This window comes from Phacochoerus africanus, chromosome 5, assembly GCF_016906955.1.
Source record: "Phacochoerus africanus isolate WHEZ1 chromosome 5, ROS_Pafr_v1, whole genome shotgun sequence".
In the NCBI taxonomy this organism is placed as follows: Eukaryota; Metazoa; Chordata; class Mammalia; order Artiodactyla; family Suidae; genus Phacochoerus; species Phacochoerus africanus.
Window position 1 is genome coordinate 42,448,411 of NC_062548.1, and position 22,106 is coordinate 42,470,516.

General features: G+C 56.2%; 1 protein-coding gene across 2 annotated transcripts in view; it reads left to right on the plus strand.

Annotated features, from left to right (window-relative positions):
• Positions 1-1,219: 1,219 nt before the first annotated feature.
• Positions 1,220-22,106, plus strand: part of PPL (periplakin) — a 50,622-nt gene continuing 29,735 nt past the window's right edge. For both annotated transcript variants that reach the window (XM_047780572.1, XM_047780573.1), the window contains exon 1: positions 1,220-1,582. In XM_047780572.1, the coding sequence (XP_047636528.1) occupies positions 1,521-1,582 (62 nt within the window). In that variant the 5' untranslated portion in view covers positions 1,220-1,520. The remainder of the gene's footprint in view (positions 1,583-22,106) is intronic.

A 22,106-nucleotide genomic window follows, 5' to 3' on the forward strand; every position in this document is an offset into this window, starting at 1 on the left:
CAAACCTGCGTCCTCATGCGTACTAGTTAGATTGGTTTCCACTGAGCTGCAACAGGAACTCCCAATCGCTTTATTTTATAAATAAAAAACAGCTGGGGGAGTTCCCATCAAGGCTCATCGGTAACGAAACCAACTGTTATCCATGAGGATTCGGGTTCAATCCCTGGCCTGACTAGTGGGTTAAGGATCTGGTGTGGCGGTGAGCTGTGGTATAGGTCTCAGACATGGCTTGGATCTGGTGCTGCTGTGTCTGTGGTGTAGGCCGGCAGCTGTGGCTCTGATTGGACCCCTAGCCTAGGAACCTCCATATGCCTTTCCTGCGGCCCTAAAAAGACCAAAAAAAAAAAAAAAAAAACTGGGAAAGGGACTGGCCTGATGACTCGATGCCCCGTGCCAGCCCCTGCCTCCTGCCCCCGCAGACCTCATAGCTCCCCATCTGAGCCCTAATTAGCCCTTTCACCTGGACTTATCTCCATGCCTTCTGACTCACTCACTCTGCGCCGCTCCTTCCCGCTGGGCTCCGCACCCCCAGTGCCCTCCAAAGTGGAGCCGAGCCCTCCCCGCCCTCAGGGTCCCCTCTAGCTCGCGGGCCAGACTCGATTTACTGTCTAACTGCAGCCTTCTCTGCCCGCACCCAGCGCAGCCCGGCCGCGGGCTCACCTGGCGCCGAGTCTGACTTGGCACATTAGGCATTGCCCTAAGCGCTTTGTGTGCCTCTCCAGGAATCTCCTCAGAACCCTATGGGATGGGGGCTGTGGTTATCACTGTTTGACAAATAAGGAAACTGAGGCTGGAAGCGGCAAGATGCCTCGCCAAGGAGTCAGCTGACCGTTTGTGGGGGTAGGACTTGAACTCAGGCGGGCGCAGTCCAGGGCTCCCCTTTCTCAACTACCATCTACCCTGCCACCACCTGGGTGTAATTCACTATCTGTGGGGCACAGGGACCCATCCGATCTCTGCCACACCTGTGGAGGGGAGGGGATGTCAGCCAAAGAGAGGCAGCGCTGATGCCCCAGAGGAGCAGCCGAGAGCCTGGAGAGGGACCTCAGCCAGGGGGCGCGCCAGGCCGGGGGTGGGAGGTGAGCAGGTCCCCGGCTTGCTCGCGAAAGCCGCAAGTGCGCACCCGCCGGCCTGCCCAGCCTCTCCCGTGTCCCGGTGTCGGGGCGCACGCGGAGGGGGGGCCCCCACCCCCATCCCAGGGCGGGCATTCCGCTCGCTCCAGCCGGGCCCGGACGAGGGCGCGCGCCCGGCGTGCCGGGAAGCCCCGCCCGGTGCCCCTCCCCGGGGAAGGTAAGCACCACCTTCTCGGGAGCGGCCGGGAGCGCCCGCGGCCTGCGGGCGCCCCGCCCCCCGCGAGTAGTGACCGGCCGCCGCCGCCGCGCTGCACTCGGGGCTCCCGCGCCGCCGCTCGCTCACCTGCGCCCGCAGCCCGCCCCTCGGTGCGTGCCGGGCCCTCCGCCGCCCAGTGCCCAGCCCGGCGCCGCGACCCGCCGCCCCGCCCGAGCGCCCCGAGCGCCACCATGAACTCGCTCTTCAGGAAGAGAAACAAAGGCAAATACAGCCCCACGGTTCGGACCCGCAGGTGAGCAGGCGCCCGCATACCGCGCGCTGCGGACGCGCTGGGCCAGGATGCACCGCCCAGGGCGTGTGTGCGTGTGGGGGGAACGGCTGGGCCTTGAGGGCTGCGGCGGGGGCCCAGGAAGCACTGTCCTGGGAGGCCCAGGGGGCGGGGGGAACCCGGCCAGGAGTGCGCGACGCGCGGGAACACGGGGCTCGAGGGTCACCCTTGAGCTGGGAAGCACCGCCAAGCTGGGGATGGGGATGGGGATGGGCTGGGGTCGCCGAGGGAAGACACGCTGTTTGGTACCAGAGAGTTCTAGGAGCCCAGAAAGCACCGGCTTAGGCGCTTAGAGGCGGGGAACTAAGCTGGAGGGACAGGGGACCGCCTTGCGCAGGGGGTTGGGGGGGGTCCTCCTGGGCCAGGGTGGAGGGTGACGTGTCCCGAGAATGCTGCACCCAAGGCAGGGGCGTTGGGGGGAAGCGCGGGGGACCCAGGAAGCTGTCTAGGGGCGCAACAGGGCAGTGAAACTGAGCTGGAGCCTGGGGCAGGGGGGCGTTCACCAGCGCTTCTTGGAGGAGCAGGTGCTTCTGGCGTCGGGGAGGCGAGAGGTGGGGGCACGTGCCACCTGGAGCATTACTTCTAGAGCCATCCTGAGCTCTCCAATCTAGTCCGGAGGAATGGGTGGGTGTGGGGTGGGGTTGGGGGAATCCCGGCTGGGGGTCCACCCTCTGTCCACCCCCAACTCCCCTCTCCTTCGGGGTCTGCGCAACAGCTGAGCAGCAACTGGGCCATCTCCCTGCGGGGATTTTTCCGGGGCGTGGCTGCCCCCCCCTCCTCCAGCCCCGAAACTGGCGAAACTGGCAGCGTCTTTGAGCCGCGGGTTCCCAGGGCTGCCTGGAAAGGGAATGACATGTCTTGATGTGTTTGCTTTGAGGCGGCAGCCCACGTCCGTTTTGATAAACCTCATGTATGCATTTAATAAGGGGTTTAGGGGAGCCTGGTGGAGATGCTGAGATTGAGGAAGGAAGCAGGACTGAAGACCCCGCCTTGTTCCCTCTCTAAGGAAAATGGGGTGGGGGCTCCCGGCTGGGAGACAGCTTTCCCAAACTTCTCCTGACAAGGGCCTTCAGGCAGGTGGGGAACTCAGCAGTTGCAGAGCAAACCTGCCTGGGAGTATCTGCCCCAAGGTGCCCTCACCTGAGACCCCTCTTCCCCACCCCCACCCCCCCACTCCTCTGCAGGCCTCAAAGGAAGGTGAGGAGACTCTGGCCTGGGCTCTCTCCCTGCCCCTGTGGTCCCATCCAGGCCGACCTGTCTGACAGGTGCAAGCAGCCTGGGCACTGGCCTAAGGAGGGTGGGTTCTCCATTTCTTTGAGTTCCAACCCTTTCAGAAACTCCCCTGTCCTGTGATTCATCCCCCCCACCCCCGCCCAGCTCTCCTTTAAGCTGTTTCAAGTTCAGGAGCATTTATTCCCCTCCCCTCCCAAGATTCCCCCCCCCCCCCAAGCCTCCATGGTCTTTCACAACCCCAGGGATTGGGCAGGGCCCTGCACGCTGTTCCTCTGTGTCTGGGTCCAGCTGGCTCGCAAACCCAGCTGGGGTCCCGTCCAGTCCCTGAACTGTTCTTGCACAATCAAATGCTCCATGCCAGCCCCGGAGGACTGTTCTGTCCTCCCCCTACCAAGACGGGGGCCCCCCCCAGTTCTTCACACACACCCACACCCACACACCAGGAGATGCGCCAGCCCCGCCCTGCCCTCTGCCGGCCCCATCCCTCTGCTCCCCCTTCTCCTGCCTCCATCCGTCTGCCCAGTCCCCCAAGGCCGAGGCTTGGACCCAACAAAAGGTTATAATGAATCCAGACAAGCTGGGAGGGTCCTGGCCTTCCCGGCAAAGGGCAGGCAGGAAGGAATTCCCATCCTTTAGCGTTCTGGGAACTCAGGGTGCCAAGGACACGGATCCTGCCCTTCTCAATAACCCCTGGCCCAAGGCAGCCACCTTCTGCCCCTGGCTGAATGACTGGCTGGTCCCAGATGTCTTAGAGGCCTCTTACTCCAAGAAGCATCCCTGATTCTCCCCCCAAGATGGGGTGAGAAGCTCTTCTCTTGGGTCCCCGTGGCCTTGTACAGTTACAGCCCTGGGTAGCGCCAGGCATTTCCCTGTGAGGTCTTGCCAGCCCAGCATATCCCTGTGCCCCTCCCCCTTGGTGGGGACAAGTTCATGGACCAGATTGAGGGGCGGGAAGTAGCCTCTTGCCCAACTCTCTCAATAAGATTCCTCTGAGCTACCTGGTGCCTAGCTCTGTACTTGTAACTCTTAAGATGTGGCCACCGGTCATGGGGTGCTGACCCCCCAAGTTATTCATCCACACTGAGTTTCTGGGGGCCTCCTCCTTTGTCCGGGGGAAGGTGGGGTTGCCAGTGAGACTCAGCGCTGAGATGGATAGGAGTCCCTTGCCTCTGGTCCCAGCTTTGCTGCATCTGCTGTGCAGGTCATGGAACCTCTCTGAGCCTTGATTTCCTCGACTGCAAAGCGGCAGTGGGGTTAATATCTTCTGTATGGGGTTGCTGGGAGGAGCAGGTGGAACAGTGGAGAGAATGCCCCAGACTGAGGGTTCAGCATCCCCGCCCCCAGTAAGGGGGCCCGGAGCCAGGACCCCTCACACCCAGGCAGCCACAGGCTTTGGACCCCACAAGTGAGCCGAAATCAGTGACTGCAGAGCCCCCTTGGAGAAAACCACCCCTCCCTGTTTGGTCGCCTTTTAGCAGCTGAAACTGGGTGTGAACCCCGCTGCTCTCGTCTCCCTGCTTCCTAATGACAGGTGTGGGAGTTGGTGTTCACACCTGAGCTAATGACAGGGTCAGGCCTGATGGTGCAGGCCGCCGAGAACAGTGTCCAGCTCAGGAGGGAGGGTCTCCAGGGGCCCTGGTCCTGCTGCCCTGCTCTGTGGCTGGGAGTGTAGTCCCTGCTTCCCGGCTGTGTGGCCAGGGGAGAGCTGCTTGGCCTCTATGAGCCTCTGTTTTCTCACCTGTAGAATGGGCATAGAAATAGTCCCTGCCTCGTGATATTGTTGGTGTGAGGATTAGTGAAATCACGTGGAGAAAGAATGGAGAAGTATAGGAAGCCTCAATCCACGGCAGCTCTCGTGATTATAAGTATTGAATGAATTGGAAGAGGCACCTGCTGTGTGTCTGGGACTGAGCTGGATGCCGTGCTGGACGGGGGGTGCAATGCCCGATTTCAGGGGCGCCATTCCCGGGGAGTGGCGGTCGATGTGGAGGAGAGGTTGTAAATCTCCTTGCTCTTGATGGAATTTTACTTAATTACAAGTGTGACTACAGGACTGTCCCACTGGTGGTGGCAGCCTGGCGAGGGCTTGGGGACATAGAGCTGGGCAGACGAGGTCTCCAACCTGCCAGCTCTGGTGCTCCCTGACTGGTCTGAAGTGAGGGCTGTCAGGTTAGGGTGGAGACCCAGGCTATCAGGGAGGACTTCCTGGAGAGGTGTCCAGCTGTCATCGGGAGGAGTGGTTAGACTGAATGCTACCTGCATTTGATTTTGGCAAAGAAGTTTGGTCTCACTGGAAGCCTCAGCTTCCCTATCTGTAAAATGGGACCAATTTTGCTCTTCCACCCAGAACTGGGTCAACATCCAGAAGCCTGGCACCGCTTCCCAACCTCACTTGGGCAAAGTCCTGCAAGAAGGACCTCAATGGGAGTTCCCATTGTGGCTCAGTAGGTTAAGCATCCAACTAGTATCCATGAGAATGCGGGTTTGACCCTGGCCTTGCTCATTTGGTTAAGGATCTGGCGTTGCCTTGAGCTGCCGTGTAGGTCTTGGCTTGGATCTGGCATGGCTGTGGCTGTGGCATAGGCTGGCAGCTGTAGCTCCTATTCAACCCCTAGCCTGGGAACTTCCATATGCTGCAACTACGGCCATTAAAAGTAAATCAAATTAAGTTAAATTAAAAAAACTTGCAAAAAAAAAAAAAGAAAAGAAATTATCTAAATGAGGGGACCTTGTTTGAGAGGCAGAGCCCAAGGTTTTGAGGCTGGTGAAAAGGCTGTGTGTCTGCCTGGAAGCCAGCCAGGGTACCCCGGGCCTCTTGGTGGTTAAAGGCATAGAGTTTGATGTCATCCAGGTGTGAATTCAAGCCTGAGCTCTGCCTCTCCAGAGCTGTGTGACTTTGGACAGGTCACTTTGCATCTCTGAGCCTCAGTTGCCTCATCTGTGAAACGGGAATAAAGCAGCAACTCCCCAGCTGGTGAGGTCACTCGTGGATCCAGCGAGGTAATGCAAGTGATGGGCCCAGCGCCGTCCATCAGCGCTGGTAATCAGACGGTGCTGGCAAGGCTGAGGCTGGTGCTAAGACCAGAGCTGACCAGGCAGCTGGTCCTCTTCCAGCTGTGGAGCTGCAGCCCAAGGGGGCGGGTCAGCTGCCTCTCATGTGCTCTCCCAGCCTTCACATGGGCCCCCCCTTAAGAAGACACGTGGTGGAGTCGTGGCTCAGCAGTAACCAACCCGCCTAGTATCCATGGGGACACGGGTTCAATCCCTGGCCTTGCTCCATGGGTTAAGGATCTGGTGTTGTCGTGAGCTGTGGTGTGGGACCCAGACATGGCTGGAATTCCAAGTTGCTGTGCCTGTGGTGTAGGCCTGCAGCTGCATCTGATATAATTCATAGCCTGGAAACTTCCATATGCCTCAGGTTTGACCCTAAAAAGACCACAAAAAGAGACACGTGGAGAAACACCCATACCTGCCTTGATCAGTGACAGCTGGAAAAATGTGACCAGTTTTTCTGGGGGGGCCCTGTCGGTAAAGCCCACCTCTCACCATGTGGGTGATCAGGACCAGAGTGACCTGCCCAGCCACTTCTCCACTAACACACCTACTGTGCGCTCAGCACGGCCATGGACGTGACAGCATCTGATTCTGATGCCGTGGCTGCCAGGCCAGTGGTGGTGTTCCATCTGACAGAGGGTAGCACTGCGGCCAGGAGTACAGGTGGTCCCCTCAGGCTCATGAGTGGCCGATGCTGGGGGCCCAGGGCCCCTGGGGAGGGAAACAGGTCTCCCCAGCTGTACCTGGGGCTGGTGGCAGCTGTCTCTGGGGACTGCCCTGGGCCAGATGGTGGAGTCCTTGGGTTCTGTATCCCTGACTCCACCCAGCCACCCTTCCCGCCTCTCCTCTCCAGTGTTGCCCTCACTTGCCCAGTCCTCTTGGCAGAGGAAACGAGACCTGGGAAATTAGACTCAGAACAGAATGGACCTGGACCTGTAACAATGGCTGCTGGTGGCGCATCTCAGGCGTTGTCAGCGTGGTCACCTGGGGAGAGGGGGCTCTGTGGGGAGACGCTTAGCTCAGTTTGGACCATTTAGGCAATACTCTAAGGGGGGTGGGGGCATCTGGAGGGCCCAGGGGCAGGGGGGGTCAGGGAGAGGCTGCCCTTGAGAGCATTTCCAAGCTCCTTGTCAAGGCTGAATCCCCAGCTCTGCTGCCTGCCCCGGCCTGTCTCGGGAGTGGGAAGACGGAAATGGCCCCTGGTGTTTGTTCTCTCTCCTTTTGGTGGATCTTCTTCCATCCTTCTGGGCCTGGAGGGGAGGCCCCCGGCACCCCATGGTGCCTCCAGCAGGCTGAGCCCTGCCCTAGCGGCCCAGCTGGGTCACCAGGCCCCCTCACCTGTGCACATTGCTGCTTCTACCCCCTCACCCCAGTCCCTTCTCCCCAGGGCAGCCAGGGAGCTCTGCAAGATGTGATGTGGTCCCATCGCTGCTCCATCCTGCCCCAAACTTCTCTTAGCTCCCAGGCCCTGGGAGCTGCCACCCCACACAACACCAATGCGTTCCCCTCTCTTCCCCATGATGCTTCCCGCTCCTTGGCCTTTGCTCATGCTGTTCCTCCTGCCTGGAGTGCTCTTCCTGCTCCTCTTGGTTCTCTTTCTCAATCGGCGTCTGGTACTTAGGAAAGCCCTTCCTAACCTCTCTGCTGGGGCAGATGCACCTCCTCCATTGGTCCATCTATCTCCTGAGTCACTCTTATCTCTGTGGCCGGGCTTTGACTTTGTGCGTCGGTCGGTGGTCTGATGGAGGTGGAGGTCTGACTGGCTGGGGCGGCCCGTGCGCTGCGCACTGAACGAGTGAATCAGTGAATGCGGGTGAGCCCAGGGGAACTGCTGAGAGTCTAGCCCTCCTGAAATATCTCGCACTGCTGCAGGTGCAGGCTCCCCCCACCAAGAAATGGAGTGGGTGGGGCTTCTGTCTCGTGGAGAGAAGGCAGCGGCCAGCAGAGAGCCCCTGCCCCATCCCCCATCTTCCGTGCGCTTGTAAACAGGCTGCAACAATGCCAGTGGTTAAGTGCTGAGATAGTGGAAGCAGAGGGGCTTCTCAGGAGGGGATGGTGAAGAGGGAGCCCAGGGGCATGAGATGGGTGAGGGGTGCACCCATGCATCACGTTGGCCTGCAAGGGCATCCCATTGTGTGAACAAAACAAGCTAAGGACACAGCACATTTGTGCTCATTTGAAACCATTCTTACAAAGCAGTTGCACATGGCTTCTGGGTGCAGACGTGGGTATGTATTGAAAGTTTAAAACAGACTTAAGGGACTTTCGGTCATGGCACAATGGCGAATCCAACTAGGAACCATGAGGTTTCGGGTTCAATCCCTGGCCTCGCTCAGTGGGTTAAGGATCTGGCATTGCCGTGAGCTGTGGTGTAGGTCGCAGACGTGGCCTGGATCCTGCGTTGCTGTGGCTGTGGCGCAGGTCGGCAGCTGTAGCTCCAATTCGACGCCTAGCCTGGGAAGCTCCATGTGCCGAGGGTGCGGCCCTAGAAAAGACAAAAAATAAAAAATAAAAACATAAATAAAACAGACCTTGGAAGAAACCAGCAACTCCAAAATTACCCTCCCCCAGAAGAGGGGGCTCAAGGGTAGTTATTATTATAACCACACTGTATTTTTTTTTAAACAAAATCTAAGCCCCCGGCCATGTGGGAACGAACATTAGCCATGTCCAGTAGGATTCTTTTTCCGTACTTTTCTGCATGTTTGAGCTAGGTCAGGAGTTTTCAAGTTTTTAAAGTGAGAAGTGGCGTGGACGAGGAGAACTGGCAGCCGAAACAGCAGGGGTGGAGTGGGTTAAGAATCCAGCTCATATCCAAGAGGGTGCAGGTTCAATCCCTGGCCTCGCTCAGTGCATTAAAGGATCTGACATGGCCACGAGCTGCAGCGTAGGTTGCAGATGAGGCTCAGAACTGTGTTACTGTGGCCATGGTGTAGGCTGGCAGTTGCAGCTCCAATTCGACCCCTAGCCAGGGAACCTCCATATGCTGCAGGTGTGGCCCTAAAAACAAACAAACAAACAAAAAAAACCAAAAAAAACCAGCAGGGGTGAGATCCCAGGGAGGGAAGCCTGCAGTCCTGTCTCAGAGTCTGGGGAGCAGGGAGAGAGGGGGTTGTGGGGAGAAAGACGAGCTGGTCTCACCAGGGCAAGGTGCCCAAGGCCTCGGAAGCAGGAATGCAGGCCAAGCTGAAGGGTCCTGGAGGGAGAGGCACCCCCAAGGGTCTCAGAAGCCGGGGAGGGGACAATAGTCCGGACCGAGAATGGTGCTAACATCAGGTGGGAGGCTCTGAGGCTGAGTCCTAGCGGGCAACACCCGCCCTAAACTGTGATTGTATTGTCTTTCTTAGATAACACGACAGCATCTCGCTTCCAGGTGAGGCTCAGAGTTTCAGTCTCAGCTGCTCTGAGCTGGGAGCGGGCGAGCTGGCTGCTGGGGTGTCCCAGCTGGCCGCCCAGCCCATCCTTCCCTGGTCAGAGGGTTTGTAAGATAAATGCAAACCAGGCTGCTCGCTGGCCAGTAGCTGCACCCCGCTGGCTGCTTGCTGACCCTGGAAGGCTGTGCGGCTGAAGGAAAACAGTTGTGTGTAGAATTCTTTGCTGCCCCAACAGCTTGGGCTCAGACTTCAGACCCATGGCTTTGAGGGTTTTCATTTCTCCCTCCGGGGCATGGGGGTTTTTTGGTTCTCTTTGAAGGTTGAGGAAGGATTCTGAGTTTGTACCACCACGAACAGAGAGGGCTCTGGTCCTGCAGCTCCGGATAAGGAGCTTGACTCTCCCCGACTCTAAACTGGGCAGCCAGGCCCCCCTGTTCCCGAGAGGGAAGCTGAGGCCAAGGGCAGGGACAGAGGGCTTGGTGGGTGGAGTAGAAAGAGCCTGGGTTGGGGAGCCACGGACCCACCTTCTAGGCCCAACTTGGCCTCTCAGCAGCTGTGCCACTGGCCACATTCCTGTCCCACTCTGCCCTTCAGGAAGGCAGGGATTTTGCAGGCTGTGCCATTGCTCTCACACCCCCAGGACAGTGCCTAGCACATAGTAGGTTGCTCTGTAAGCAGCGGTGGGAGGCCCATTTTGAATCTGCAGACTAGAGGCGTGTAAGATGATGGAGAGATCTTAAGACAATGTACGTAAAGCATCGAGCACATAGTAGGTGCTTCACAAACAGAGGCCAGTACTCCTTGTCCACCGGCCTCAAACCTGAATTGTGTCCTAACAACCAGGGGTGTCGAGATGGGCTGAAGCCCCATTTAAACCTTGCAGAAATCTTCAAGACACGCCCTGGCGTTACCCGAAGTGGCCTGAACTTCTTTGTGTGTCTGTAAAAGCACACGCCTGACAATGGGGCCTGGAGGTGGGGTGGCCTTCCCTGGGCGGAAATGGATTTGGCCAGGAAACAGAGCCTCCTATCCCAGCAGCCCTCTCAGTTTAGGAATCCACTTCCCCAGGATTAGTAGCGGGGTGTGGAGCCACTTACTAATGAGACTTACTTGTTCGAATTACCATGGAAGTTTCCAGTAGGGAGCCTATCAGTCAGTTGACCAGTCCACCTGGTATTTGTTGGGTGCTTCCTGGGTCCTGCTTCCTGCTGCAGAAACCCGGTGAGTCTTCCCCCTACTGCTCCCCCAACCCTGTAAAACAAGGCTTCGGTTCATCTCCGCGTTCCCAGCCCTGCCTGTACTTTAGAATCACCTGGGCTTTAAGAGTGATATCCAGGCACGGTCGCCAACCAATTAAGTCAGAATCAGGGGAGCAGGGCCCAGACTTGGGTCTTGGGATGTGCAGCCAGGGAGGCGAACCCTATGTCGACACTGATGACCCCATTCCAGCTCATCCTAGAGTTATATGCACCGTGGTCTTCCTTTTCCATAGCAGTTGCCTCTGTTGTACCCTATTCTTTTATCCTCAACCTCCCATGTCATTTTGTTTTTACATACATGTCTTATAAAGTGGCATAGAGCTGTCTTTTGTTTTCCTAGTCTCACCTGAGAGTCTTAACTTTTAGCAGGTGAATTTAACTCATTCATATTTATTTTAGTGACTGATATGTTTGGATCTACTCCTACCACCTTATTTTGTATTTCTTATTTATCTTGCTTTCTCCGTTTCCTTTTTGCTCTTTTCCTGTGTTTTATAGACCCTAGCTGTGTTTTCATAACTAAGTTAGGATGCAAGGCCTGAGAGGGGCAAAGTGGATGAAAGTACCCTGACCCAGGCCATCTGAATCTTTGTAATTGTAGTTATTGAGGTACTTTTCTTAATCCTGTCTATTAGGCCATAAACAATTGGACAACAAGCACTTACTGGTCTCTGGGTGGCTGTTCTTCCGTAACCCTAATTCCAGGCCTTGCACAAGCTCGGGGCTCCAGAAATAGCTTCTGAATTGAGCAGACACTTTAAAGCACATTGACAATGCCTGTCTCCAGGGACTTGGTAATGGAGAAGGACCTGTCCCCAGGGACTGTAAGAGGGACAGAGAGATGACAAGGAGTTAGGGGTGAAAATTTACTCAGTAGTTTTTTTTTTTTTTTTTTTCCATTTCTTGGGCCACTTCCACGGCATATGGAGGTTCCCAGACTAGGGGTCTAATCAAAGCTGTAGCCGTCGGTCTATGCCATAGCCACAGCAACTTGGGATCTGAGCCTCGTCTGCGACCTCCACCACAGCTCACGGCAACGCAGGATTCTCAACCCACTGAGCCAGGCCAGGGATCCAACCCACAACCTCATGGTTCCCAGTCGGATTCGCTAACCGCTGAGCCACAACGGGAACTCCAAGTAATTATTGACTATCTAGAAATATTGATGGTCTGGAAAACGAGCAGGGGTGGCAGCAGTCAGCAGCACAGACACGAACCTGGCTTCAGGCAAGTCTCCGTCCGTCCCCAGGCTCAGTTTCTTTACCTGCACTGGAAGCACTAAGAGTATCACCTTTGATGATGAGTTAGGATCAAAGCGACCTTGCTCAGACACTGAGGGCGTGGCCCAGGGCGGGGTTCCCTTGAGCCAGTTCCTTCCCCTTGAATGGCTTGTTCATCGGGACAGGCTGGGAGCCCCCTGTGGGGCTGGCATCTTCGGAGAATGACTCAGCCTCTGTTACCGCCACGGATTGTTACTCAACCGCTGGGATTAGTTGCACCGATACAGATGCCAACAAGATGGAAACACCTCCCCTGGGAGGGGAACGCCTTGCTGCTTGGTCCCGTCTCCCACTGTCTCTCTGTCACTTTATGTGACATAGTATTGACATCCCTCTTGTTCTGAGGAGGTGGCTCTGGCCTGTTCAAATCATGGCATGACCACTTCCCAACTGTGTGACCTTGGGCAGGCTTCTTAACCTCTCTGAGCCTCAGTTATCTTGTCCTGGAAAATGGGGAGATAGGAATTGTTGACATGCTATAAAATGTCTGCTCAGTTCAACACCTGTTTGTGGACCCCCAAGCCTATGCAAGGCCTGGAATTAAAGGCTACAGAGAGCCCCCCAAAGATGAGTAAATCCTTATTGTCCAAAAGTTTATAGCTTAATAGGCAGAATTAAGAAAAGTGTCCCAGGCGTTCCCTTGTGGCACAGCAGGTTAAGGATCCCTGGACTCTCACTGCTGTGACTTGGGTCACGGCTGTGGTGTGGGTTCGATTCTTGGACGGAGAGCTTTCACAGGCCATGGGAGCAGCCAAAAAGGAAAAAGGAGGAAAGGAAGGAGGGAGGGAGAGAAGGAGAAGGAAAGAAAGAAGGAAGGAGGAAGAAAGGGAAGGGAAGAGGGAGGAAGAGAGAGGAACAATGACTATGAGGCACCTTCCTCCCAGGGCCGTGAGATTTCAGGGCGTGATGCAGGAAAGGGCATCACGTGGTGGGCACCTAGTGATTCCTCTTAGTGTCCGGTAGTTCATATCCAGCACTCGTTTCCTGCAACGGCCGCATGTGCCTTTGCCACAGAGATAGGACAGGTGTCCTGGAGTGACAGCCTTTGCTCTCTCTCAGTATTTAAAGAAAGTGGGGACTGGAGGCCATCCCACACCCAAGTTGAGCTTGGCGGTCCCCAGGGAGCCTCTTAGGCCTTGGCTGGCCCTGGAGCAGGCAGGACCCGGGGGGTGGGGTGGGGGTTGACCAGGGCCAGCAGGCCGGCCCGGTGTCTGGGCTCTGGGAGGGGCCAGGCTGGGGAGGCTGGTTCCAGGGAGAGGTGTGGGCTCTGTGCGTTCCAGGCGTTCCAGGGCTGGTACTCCTCCTTGCACCCACAGAGCTGAATTCACCCCAAAAGGGAGGAAGTGTAGACGTGCTCTAGGGCCGGAACATGGGGATCGCTCAGGCCTGGAGGGTGAGGTGGCCCTGGCCAGGGAGGAAGGGCTGTCCCCCTCAGTTATACCCTGTCCCTGTCCGTCTCTCCACGCGGAGAGAGAGCAGGTCGGGCTGTGATGGACGGCGGACAGAACAGTCCTGGGCAGGCAGCGACGGCTGGGCTGGAGGCTGACGGCAGCTCTCCTCCCTCGTGGTCAGCAAAGCGGCCGTTCTCCCAGGCAAGGAGGGAGGTTTGGCTGGAGCAGGCCAAGTGGCCCAGCTCTGCCCTGTGGATATGGGCAAGGATGCAGCAGCTCCTAGAACCCGGGAAAGGTGTGGGGCTGGGGCCTGGATGCCCTGGCACTGCACACAGGGGCCCAACCTCTGCTGCGCACAGCCAGGAGCCCTGGATTGTTTTGAAGTCAAGCAGCAGAGACCCATAGACGAGGCCTGGCCTTGGGCAGGTGTCTGGCCAGCTGAGTGGGGGTGGTGGGAGAGTGGCAGAGAGCCAAGGGGAGTGACCTTTAATTGAGTGTCCCTAGGTACCAGGCACTGAGTGAGGGACTTAGATGCTCCGAGCATCCATCAGCGTCATTGCGGCAGAAGTGATGGGCTGCAGCCTCCGTGGGCTCAGAGCAGAGCGGTCCAGAGGCCCTGGGATCACCCAGAACTCTGCCACCCTGTCTGTCGCCCACTAGCCACATGAGCTGTGCTTGGAAGGAACTGGGATATCCTGCGAGTGTCAACTGCATGCCCGGCTTTGAGGGGTCAAGTATGAAAAAAAGAATGGGAACTATCTCATTAACGATGTTCTATTGAGGAGCTCCCATCTTGGCTCAGTGGTAATGAATCTGACTAGTATCTATGAGGATGCCAGTTCGATCCCTGGCCTTGCTGGCCTTGCTGAATGGGTTAAGGATCCGGTGTTGCCGTGAGCTGTGGTGTAGGTCGCAGACACACACAGCTGGGATCTGGCGTGGCTGTGGCTGGGGCGTAGGCTGGCAACTGCAGTTCTGATTCGACCCCTAGACTTGGAACCTCCATATGCCGCAAGTGCGCCATAAAAAGCCAAAAAATAAAAATAAAGTTCTATTGACTGCCTGTCCAAATGATATTTTACCTGTCTTAGGTTAAAAAAGTATAACATTTTAAAATTACCTTGTTTCTTTTTGTCTTTCATGGGGCTACCAGGAAGATTTAAACTGCAAATGTGGCTCACGTTCTATTTCTGTTGGACGGCGTGGCCTTGAGAACAAGGAGACAGCACCCAGCACCCCCCGGGGAATATTTTCCTCCTGTCAACATGTGTCTTTCTGTTTGCTACCTGGTCAGCAGATGCAATAAGCTCATTGTGCAGACAGAGAAATTAAGGGCAGGCAGGTCGTTCCTCCAGGCGTCAGCAGCAGGGACGATCGGACTGTTTGCTGGGACAGGCTCTGTGGACGCGGCAGGGAGCACTCCCGAATGGTCACAGGGCGACAGCTGTCCAGGGTCTAAGTGCTTTATAAGGATAGTTTCTTTGAAGTGGCGTGGTTGAGGCTGGACAGTATAGATCTGGTTGCCTCGTGGAGAGATCTTCCTGGCAAATGCGCAGAAGCTGGTTGGGGGCAGCGGGAGTCGGGGGGCAGGGAGACGCTTGGGGGAGGCTCTTGCTTCGGCTCAGGTGAGAGGTGGGGCCCTCAGGGCCAGAGGGAGGATGGGAGCCCAGAACTGTGTTCCCAGGCGGATCCCGGGGATGGGAAGGCAGGAATCTGAGGCGTTCTTGGGGTTCAGCGTGAACACTCCGGCGAGAGGCCCTTCCCCACCCACTCCTTCCGTGCTTATTTGGCTGCAGACAGGGGAGAGTTCTCAGAGCAGTAGACCTCCTGGGAGAAACACCCGGAAGCCCTCAAATCCCCAAACCAGTGACCCGATCCTCAGCCCGAAGTCAGATGGTTCGACCAGACTGGGCCTGGGATCCACCTCTTCCCTGCAGCTGCATTATCGCTTCATCAGTATCCATGTGGCCGCTCCCTGCAGGAGCTGGAGGAGGCCTTCGCAAATACTGAGCTTACTTGTGAGTTCCCCACGCCGGGCGAGGTGACAGCTGCAAGGCGCAGCAGAGTGTGTCTGGGCTTGCAGGAGGGTCAGTGTGGATGGTGGGGGGGTGCCCAGGGATCTTTTTTCAGCTGCATCCCCCTCTCCGTGCATGTGGGTTCTGACCTGGGGCCTTGGCTGCTGTCCTTTATCGGCTCCTTAAAAGGAGCCCAAATCCCTGGCCGGCGGCTCCAGGCAGAAGCAGAGTTGGGGCTCCCCCCAAGGCGGCAGTTTATATCCACTCTGCCAATTAACCACTGCCCTAGCCTTGTGGGGTGTGGACTGCCATGACCCCCAGTGACAGATGGGGAACCCGAGGCTCAGAAAGGCCAAGTCATTGACAGCTTAATAAGGACCGAGTCAGGATTCAAAGCCAAGCTGCCTGCCTTTGGTCTGGGCGTTTAACCACAGGTTGCCCTGCTGTGTTGTAGAAAAGGGCATGGGGGCTCCGTACACGAAACAAAAGCACAAGGGAGTTCCCGTTGTGGCTCAACAGGTGAGGAACCCGACTAGTATCCATGAGGATGCGGGTTTGATCCCTGGCCTCTCAGTAGATTAAGGACCCGGCGTTGCAGTGAGCTGCGGTGTAGGCCAGCAGCTGCAGCTCTGATTTGACCCCTAGCCTGGGAACTTCCATGTGCTGCGGGTGTGGCCCTAAAAAGGGCGGGGGGCAAAAAACCCACTAAAGTGCCAAGAAGTGACGTGTGGGGGGCGGGGATGAGGGTCCTTAGGTGTGTCTTTACCCAAATGAGCTTCTGCAGAGTCTGGGTGACCTGAGGTACCACCTCTGTCCCTACATCTCTGGTTGGCATTCCTGCTGGCCAGACCACCTGCTGTCCTGGGCCACCGCCACCCCTGACCCGGGCATCACAGCACTGGGTCCCAGCCCCAAATCCTCGCTTGGCAGCTGACCTCCTGGGCTGTGAGCGGCCACCTGCAGAGCAGGTTGGGCTGTGATTATTGAGTTTCTAGGTCCTGGTGACTGAGTGAGGCTACCCAATGCCACTTGCGGCTCCCAGGCTGTCTCCCCACAGGTCCAGTGCTCGGAATACATCCTGAGACACAAAGAAACGTCTGTTCCAGGCTGGTGCCTGTGGGCTCAGACCCAGAAAACAATTGTTTGTCTCCAAGTGTCCTCAAACCCAACCTCGAGGCTCTGAGGCAGCCCCAGGCAGCCCCCCACTGGCCTGCACCCCATTTCCCCTTCTTGCACCAGGAGCCTCATATGCAGAGCAGGCCAAGTGAACAGGGCCCCTTGTCATGGCTCGGATGGGACCTGGGCCCTCTTGGACCCTCGCCAGACTCTGGCGACATCAGCCTGGAAAAGAAAACAAGGGTGGATTCTCTGGGGAAAGAGCCCCAGTCTGCTGGGTGTGACGCTCCCTGGCCCACGATACCCACTCTCGTCCCCTGCCCGCAGCCTGGGCTGGGCTGAGAGGGCTGTTCCTGGGGACAGCTGTGTCCTAGGTCCCCATTGGCTTTTGCCAGGCGGGGTCTTGGGCCACAGCAGCCACTGCCCTGCCTGTCCAAGTAGGTACCCTGGCCACCCCATCACCCACGAGCCTCTACTCCTACGGGTGTTTGCTGGAAAACCTGGAAATCTGGAAGAAACCTTTTCAAATAAAAACTGCAGGACTTCCTGCTGTGGCACAATTGGATCAGTGGCGTCTCTACATTGCCAGGATGCAGGTTCGATCCCTGGCCCGGCCCAGTGATTAAGGATCTGGCATTGCCGCAGCTGCGGCTTAGGTCATGCCTGTGGTTCCTGGCCTGGGAACTCCATGTGCCATGGATTGGCCAAGAAAGAAAAGCAAAGCTAAACTGAACTATGACCTTGCTCTGGTTCCCCAGGTCCCCCCCTCCCTGATGTCCTCTTTTTGTTCAGGACCCCGGGTTGCTGTTAGTTCTCCTGGGTCCCTCATTTTCTCCCAGCTGACAGTTCCTTAGTCTGGTCTTTCGTGACCTTGACACTTTTGGAGAGGTCTGGTCAGGTGTTTTGTAGCACGGCCCTCAGTTGGCGATTGTCTGCTGGCTCCCAGTGGTGAGATGGGGCTCTTGTTGGGGAGGATTCCGTGGCAGTGCCGTGTCCCCCATGGTGGTGCCATCAGGATTCCGCCGTGTTGATGTGCTTTCTCCCTGGCAGAGTTCAATTTGTTGTCCTCAGTGCTTTGAAGTAACTGTTCTTTTTCTTCTTCTTTTTTTTTTTTTTTTGCCATGCTCAAGGCATCCCTGAGCAGGGATCACACCTGAGCCACAGCAGTAACGATGCTGAACCCTTAACCACTGTGCCTCCAGGGAACTCCCTGAAGTTACTGTTCTTTGGAAGGCACCTATCTTACAGGGCCAGGCACCGCTGGCAAGTGGGGGTCCCCAGAAGAGAAAGGGGGTCCACAGGCGGAAACCCATGCACAGGTGTTCCCCTTGTGGCTCAGCAGGTTGAGAACCCAACTAGTATCCATAAGGATGCGGGTTTGATCCCTGGCCTCGCTCGGTGGGTTAAGGGTTGAGTGTTGCCATCCATAGGGCTCGGAGGTGGCTCAGATGTGGCGTTGCTGTGGCTGTGGCATAGGCTGGCAGCTGAAGCTCTGAGTCAACCCCTAGCTTGGGAACTTTCATATGCCTCAGGCGCAGCCCTACAAAGAAAAGATAAAGAAAAAAGAGAAGGAAAGAAACCCATGCACAGACCAGGGAGCAACATAAGGGCTCCATGTGGTTGTGAATGGCAACCCCTGCAGCGAGTCAAAGTGTTTTGTGAATGGTCATGTCACCATTTATGGGGCCCCTGCAATGTGCTAAGTGATTAACACATATTTGCGGAGTGTTCTGGTGTGCCACGCACTGTTTCAGGTGCTGGTGAAACGGGTGACAGCCCACTCGTGAGCTTACCTGATGTCTAACCTGCTTATGGGCCCCGGAGGCAGCTCTGAACCTCCAGCTCCATCATCGAACCCACAAGGGGTCTTTGAAACCAGATTCCGGTGTTTCCAGAAGTGACTCTGTTCCCCACCCACCCACCCACCTCACTCACCTAGTTAGGATGTGTCTTGTCTACTTTATAGATCATAAAACCGAGGCCCTGAAATAGAAAGTAGCTCCCTCAGGGTTTCAGCAGTTGTGGGTGCAGTCAGGATTTGAACTGTGTCTGGCTCCAGACACCAGCTGCCCCCCACGTGACCTTGGGCAGGTTCCATTACTTCTGAGGGCCTCGGTTTGCTCATCTGTGTAATGAGCAGGTGGGGCTGGGTGACATCCCATGCACCTGCCAGCGCTGACCGCCGCTGACTTCGGACCTGTGTCCTCGTTAAACTTCTGAGTAAGTGGAGGGAGGCTGGCCTGTCCCTCCCTCAGCCTGTCGCTCACATCCGCTGCCTTGGTCCCTTCTCTTCCATGGGGTGGGGGTGGGGGCACCTCGGCTTTCTTGGCTCGGCCGGCCAGGAGATTGTCATCTCCAAGGGTGGGACCAGACTCAGAAGAGGTTGCTAGGAACGGGCTGTATCTGGGCCTCCATCAGTCCGGCCGATGGCCCCCAGGTGCCACGTCTGGCTGCCTTAGTGCAGCTCATTAGCCAGATGAAAAGCTGGGTGAAGAGCTGGACTGGCCCAGCCAGTTCCCTGCCCTCCTGGGATCTGCATCCCCTCCCTGCAGGTTCCGGGACCTACCCACATTCCTGTCCGCCTGGCGTGGGGCTCTGGGGCTCTCAGGCAGGCACATGTCTGTTCCCCTGGCCAGCTGGATGGCGGGAGGAACACGGGACCCTTTGGGGCCTCTTATTCAGGACTCCAAACCCCAAAGGCAAAAGTGCCGACACTGTGCCCCAGAGGCCTGGGTTGGAATCCCAGCTCTGCCCTACTTACTGGCCATGAGCTGGAACCAAATTATCTAATTGCTCTGAGCCTCCATTTCCCCATCTGTAAAATGGGAGAACAGAGCTACTTCAGGGGGTGGCAGGATTAAATGAGCTAATCCCTGTGTGATTTGCTCAGCACCAGCCGGACACATGATCAGCCCTCTGTGAGTGTTTAACTACCATCTTCCAGGCAGCTGGGTGTAACCTGGAGCTAGCCCAGCCTCCCTGAAAAACAGGAGAAAAGGCAGGACCCACTGGAGGGGGAGGGGGAAGACGAAACTAACCCCTATCACTTATAAATGGCACTTGCCCATGTTTTTGGTAATAGCTTTATTGAAATATAACTCACATACCATATAATTCACTCATTTGAAGTGTACAGTTCAGGAGTTCCTGTTGTGGCTCAGGGGAAATTAATCCGACTAGTATCCATGAGGATGCGGGTTCAATCCCTGGTCAGTGACTGTGGGGGGCGGATCTGGTGTTGCTGTGGTGTAGGCCAGCAGCTGTATCTCTGATATGACCCCTAGCCTGGGCATTTCCATATTCCATGGGTGCGGCCCTGAGAAGCCAAAAAAAAAAAAGTGTACAGTTCAATGGTTTTTAATATATTCACATAATTAGACAACTGCCCCCATAATCAACGTGAGAAAATTTCATCACCTTCAAAAGAAACCCACAGCTTCAGTGCTCACGCCCCATGCTCTGCCCCACCCCAGCCCCTGGCCACCACCACTGAGCCACGTGCTGCCTCTGTGAATTTGCCTAGTCTAGATATTTCACATAAATGAAATCCTACAGGATGTGACCCTTTTTTTTTTTTGTCTTTCTTGAGCCGCACCCACGGCATATGGAGGTTCCCAGACTAGGGGTCTAATTGGAGCTGTAGCCACCGGCCTACACCACGGCCACAGCAATGCGGGTTCTGAGCCACGTCTGCAACCCACAACACAGCTCGAGGCAACACCAGATCCTTAACCCACTGAGCGAGGCCAGCGATCGAACCTGCGTCCTGCTGGATACTAGTCAGACTCGGTTATGCTGAGCCACGACGGGAACTCCTCGCCATACGTTAGTGTGATCTTCATTCCTTTTTTGGGCTGAATTATATTCTATCGTTTTTTAATTAATTAAAAAAATTTTTTTTGGTTTTCATGGCCACTCTTGGGGCCCATGGATGTTCTAGGTGAGGAGTCGAATTAGAGCTGCAGTGACAGGCCTATGCTCCAGCCACGGCAACATGGGATCTGGGCCACATCTGCCACCTATGCCACAGCTTGTGGCAATGCCAGATCCTTAACCCACTGAATGAGGCCAGGGGTGGAACCCGCATCCTCACGGAGACTACCCTGGGTTCTCAATGCGCTGAGCTGCAGTGGGAACTCCTGAACCATATTCCCCTGTATGGATAGTTCCCCTCTCAATCACCCACTCCTTTGTTGACATCTGTGGTTGCCTTTTTTTTTTTTTTGTCTTTTTGCCATTTCTTGGGCCGCTCTCGCAGCATGTGGAGGTTCCCAGGCAAGGGGTAGAATTGGAGCGACAGCTGCCGGCCTCCACCAGAGCCACAGCAATGCGGGATCCAAGCTGTGTCTGCGACCTACACCACAGCTTACGGCAATGCCGGATCCTTAACCCACTGAGCAAGGCCAGGGATCGAACCTGCGACTGCATGGTTTCTAGTCGGATTCGTTAACCACTGAGCCACGACAGGAACTCCCATGTGGTTGCCTCTTTTTGCCTGTTGTAAATAGTGCTGCTGTGAACATCTGGATGCGGGGGTCCTGTGTGGACCTCTGTTCATTTCCCTCGGGTGGGTATCAAGAAGTAGAATTGCTGCATCCTGGGCAGCTTTATGTTTAACTTTTTTTTGTCTTTTTAGGGCCGCCCCCTTTGCATATGGAGGTTCCCAGGCTAGGGGTTGAAATCAGACCTGTAGCCGCCGGCCTACACCACAGCAACGCCAGATCAGAGCCGCATCTGCGACTCACACCACAGCTTACTGCAACGCCGGATCCTTAACCCCCTGAGTGAGGCCAGGGATCGAATCTGCATCCTCATGGATATTAGTCAGGTTCATTAACCACTGAGCCACGACAGGAACTCTAATATGTTTAACTTTCTGAGAAGCTTTCAGAACAGGTTTCCAAAGCCCTGTACCACCCGGTCCCCCTGGCGGTGTGCGTGAGCATTCTCCTTCGCCACATCCTTGCCGGAAGTTGCTCTGTCTTGTGGCTTCTAGGCACCGTCATGGGTGAGAAGTGGTGTCCCAGTGTGGTTTGGGACACTGGGCCCTTTAAGCTAATCTGTTGAGTGCCTGTGGTGTCCTGAGAGCCCAGCAGGATTGTCACATGGGGTGGTTAACAGCCTGACCTCTGGGACCTGCCCAAGTTGGAATTCTGGCTCTGACATTGAATTACTCTGACTTTGGGGAAGTTACTGAACCTCTTTGGTCCTCGATTTTCCTATCAGCAGAGCGGGAGGAATAATAGGATTACACGTTGGCCAGCATTACCTGAGGCTGCAGGAAGAAGTAGCAGGGGCCTGACATGTACGCAGTACATCAGCGCTCACATTATTATGGTGACTGATGGTGGTTGTTGCTGTGTGTTGGCTCATGTAATTTTTTTCCAGCACCCCCCTGGGTAGCTGTAGCCTGGTGTTTGGTCATGTAGCCTCTGGAGCGAGACTGCCTGAGGAGACCATCCTGACTCCCATTCACAAGCGCTGTGACCCTGGGCAAGTGTCTTGACATCTCTGAGCCTTGGTTTCCTCCCATGTAAGCTGTGTGACCTTGGGCAAGTGTCTTGACCTCTCTGAGCCTTGGTTTCCTCCCATGTAAGCTGTGTGACCTTGGGCAAGTGTCTTGACCTCTCTGAGCCTTGGTTTCCTCCTATGTAAGCTGTGTGACCTTGGGCAAGTGTCTTGACCTCTCTGAGCCTTGGTTTCCTCCTATGTAAGCTGTGTGACCCTGGGCAAGTGTCTTGACATCTCTGAGCCTTGGTTTCCTCC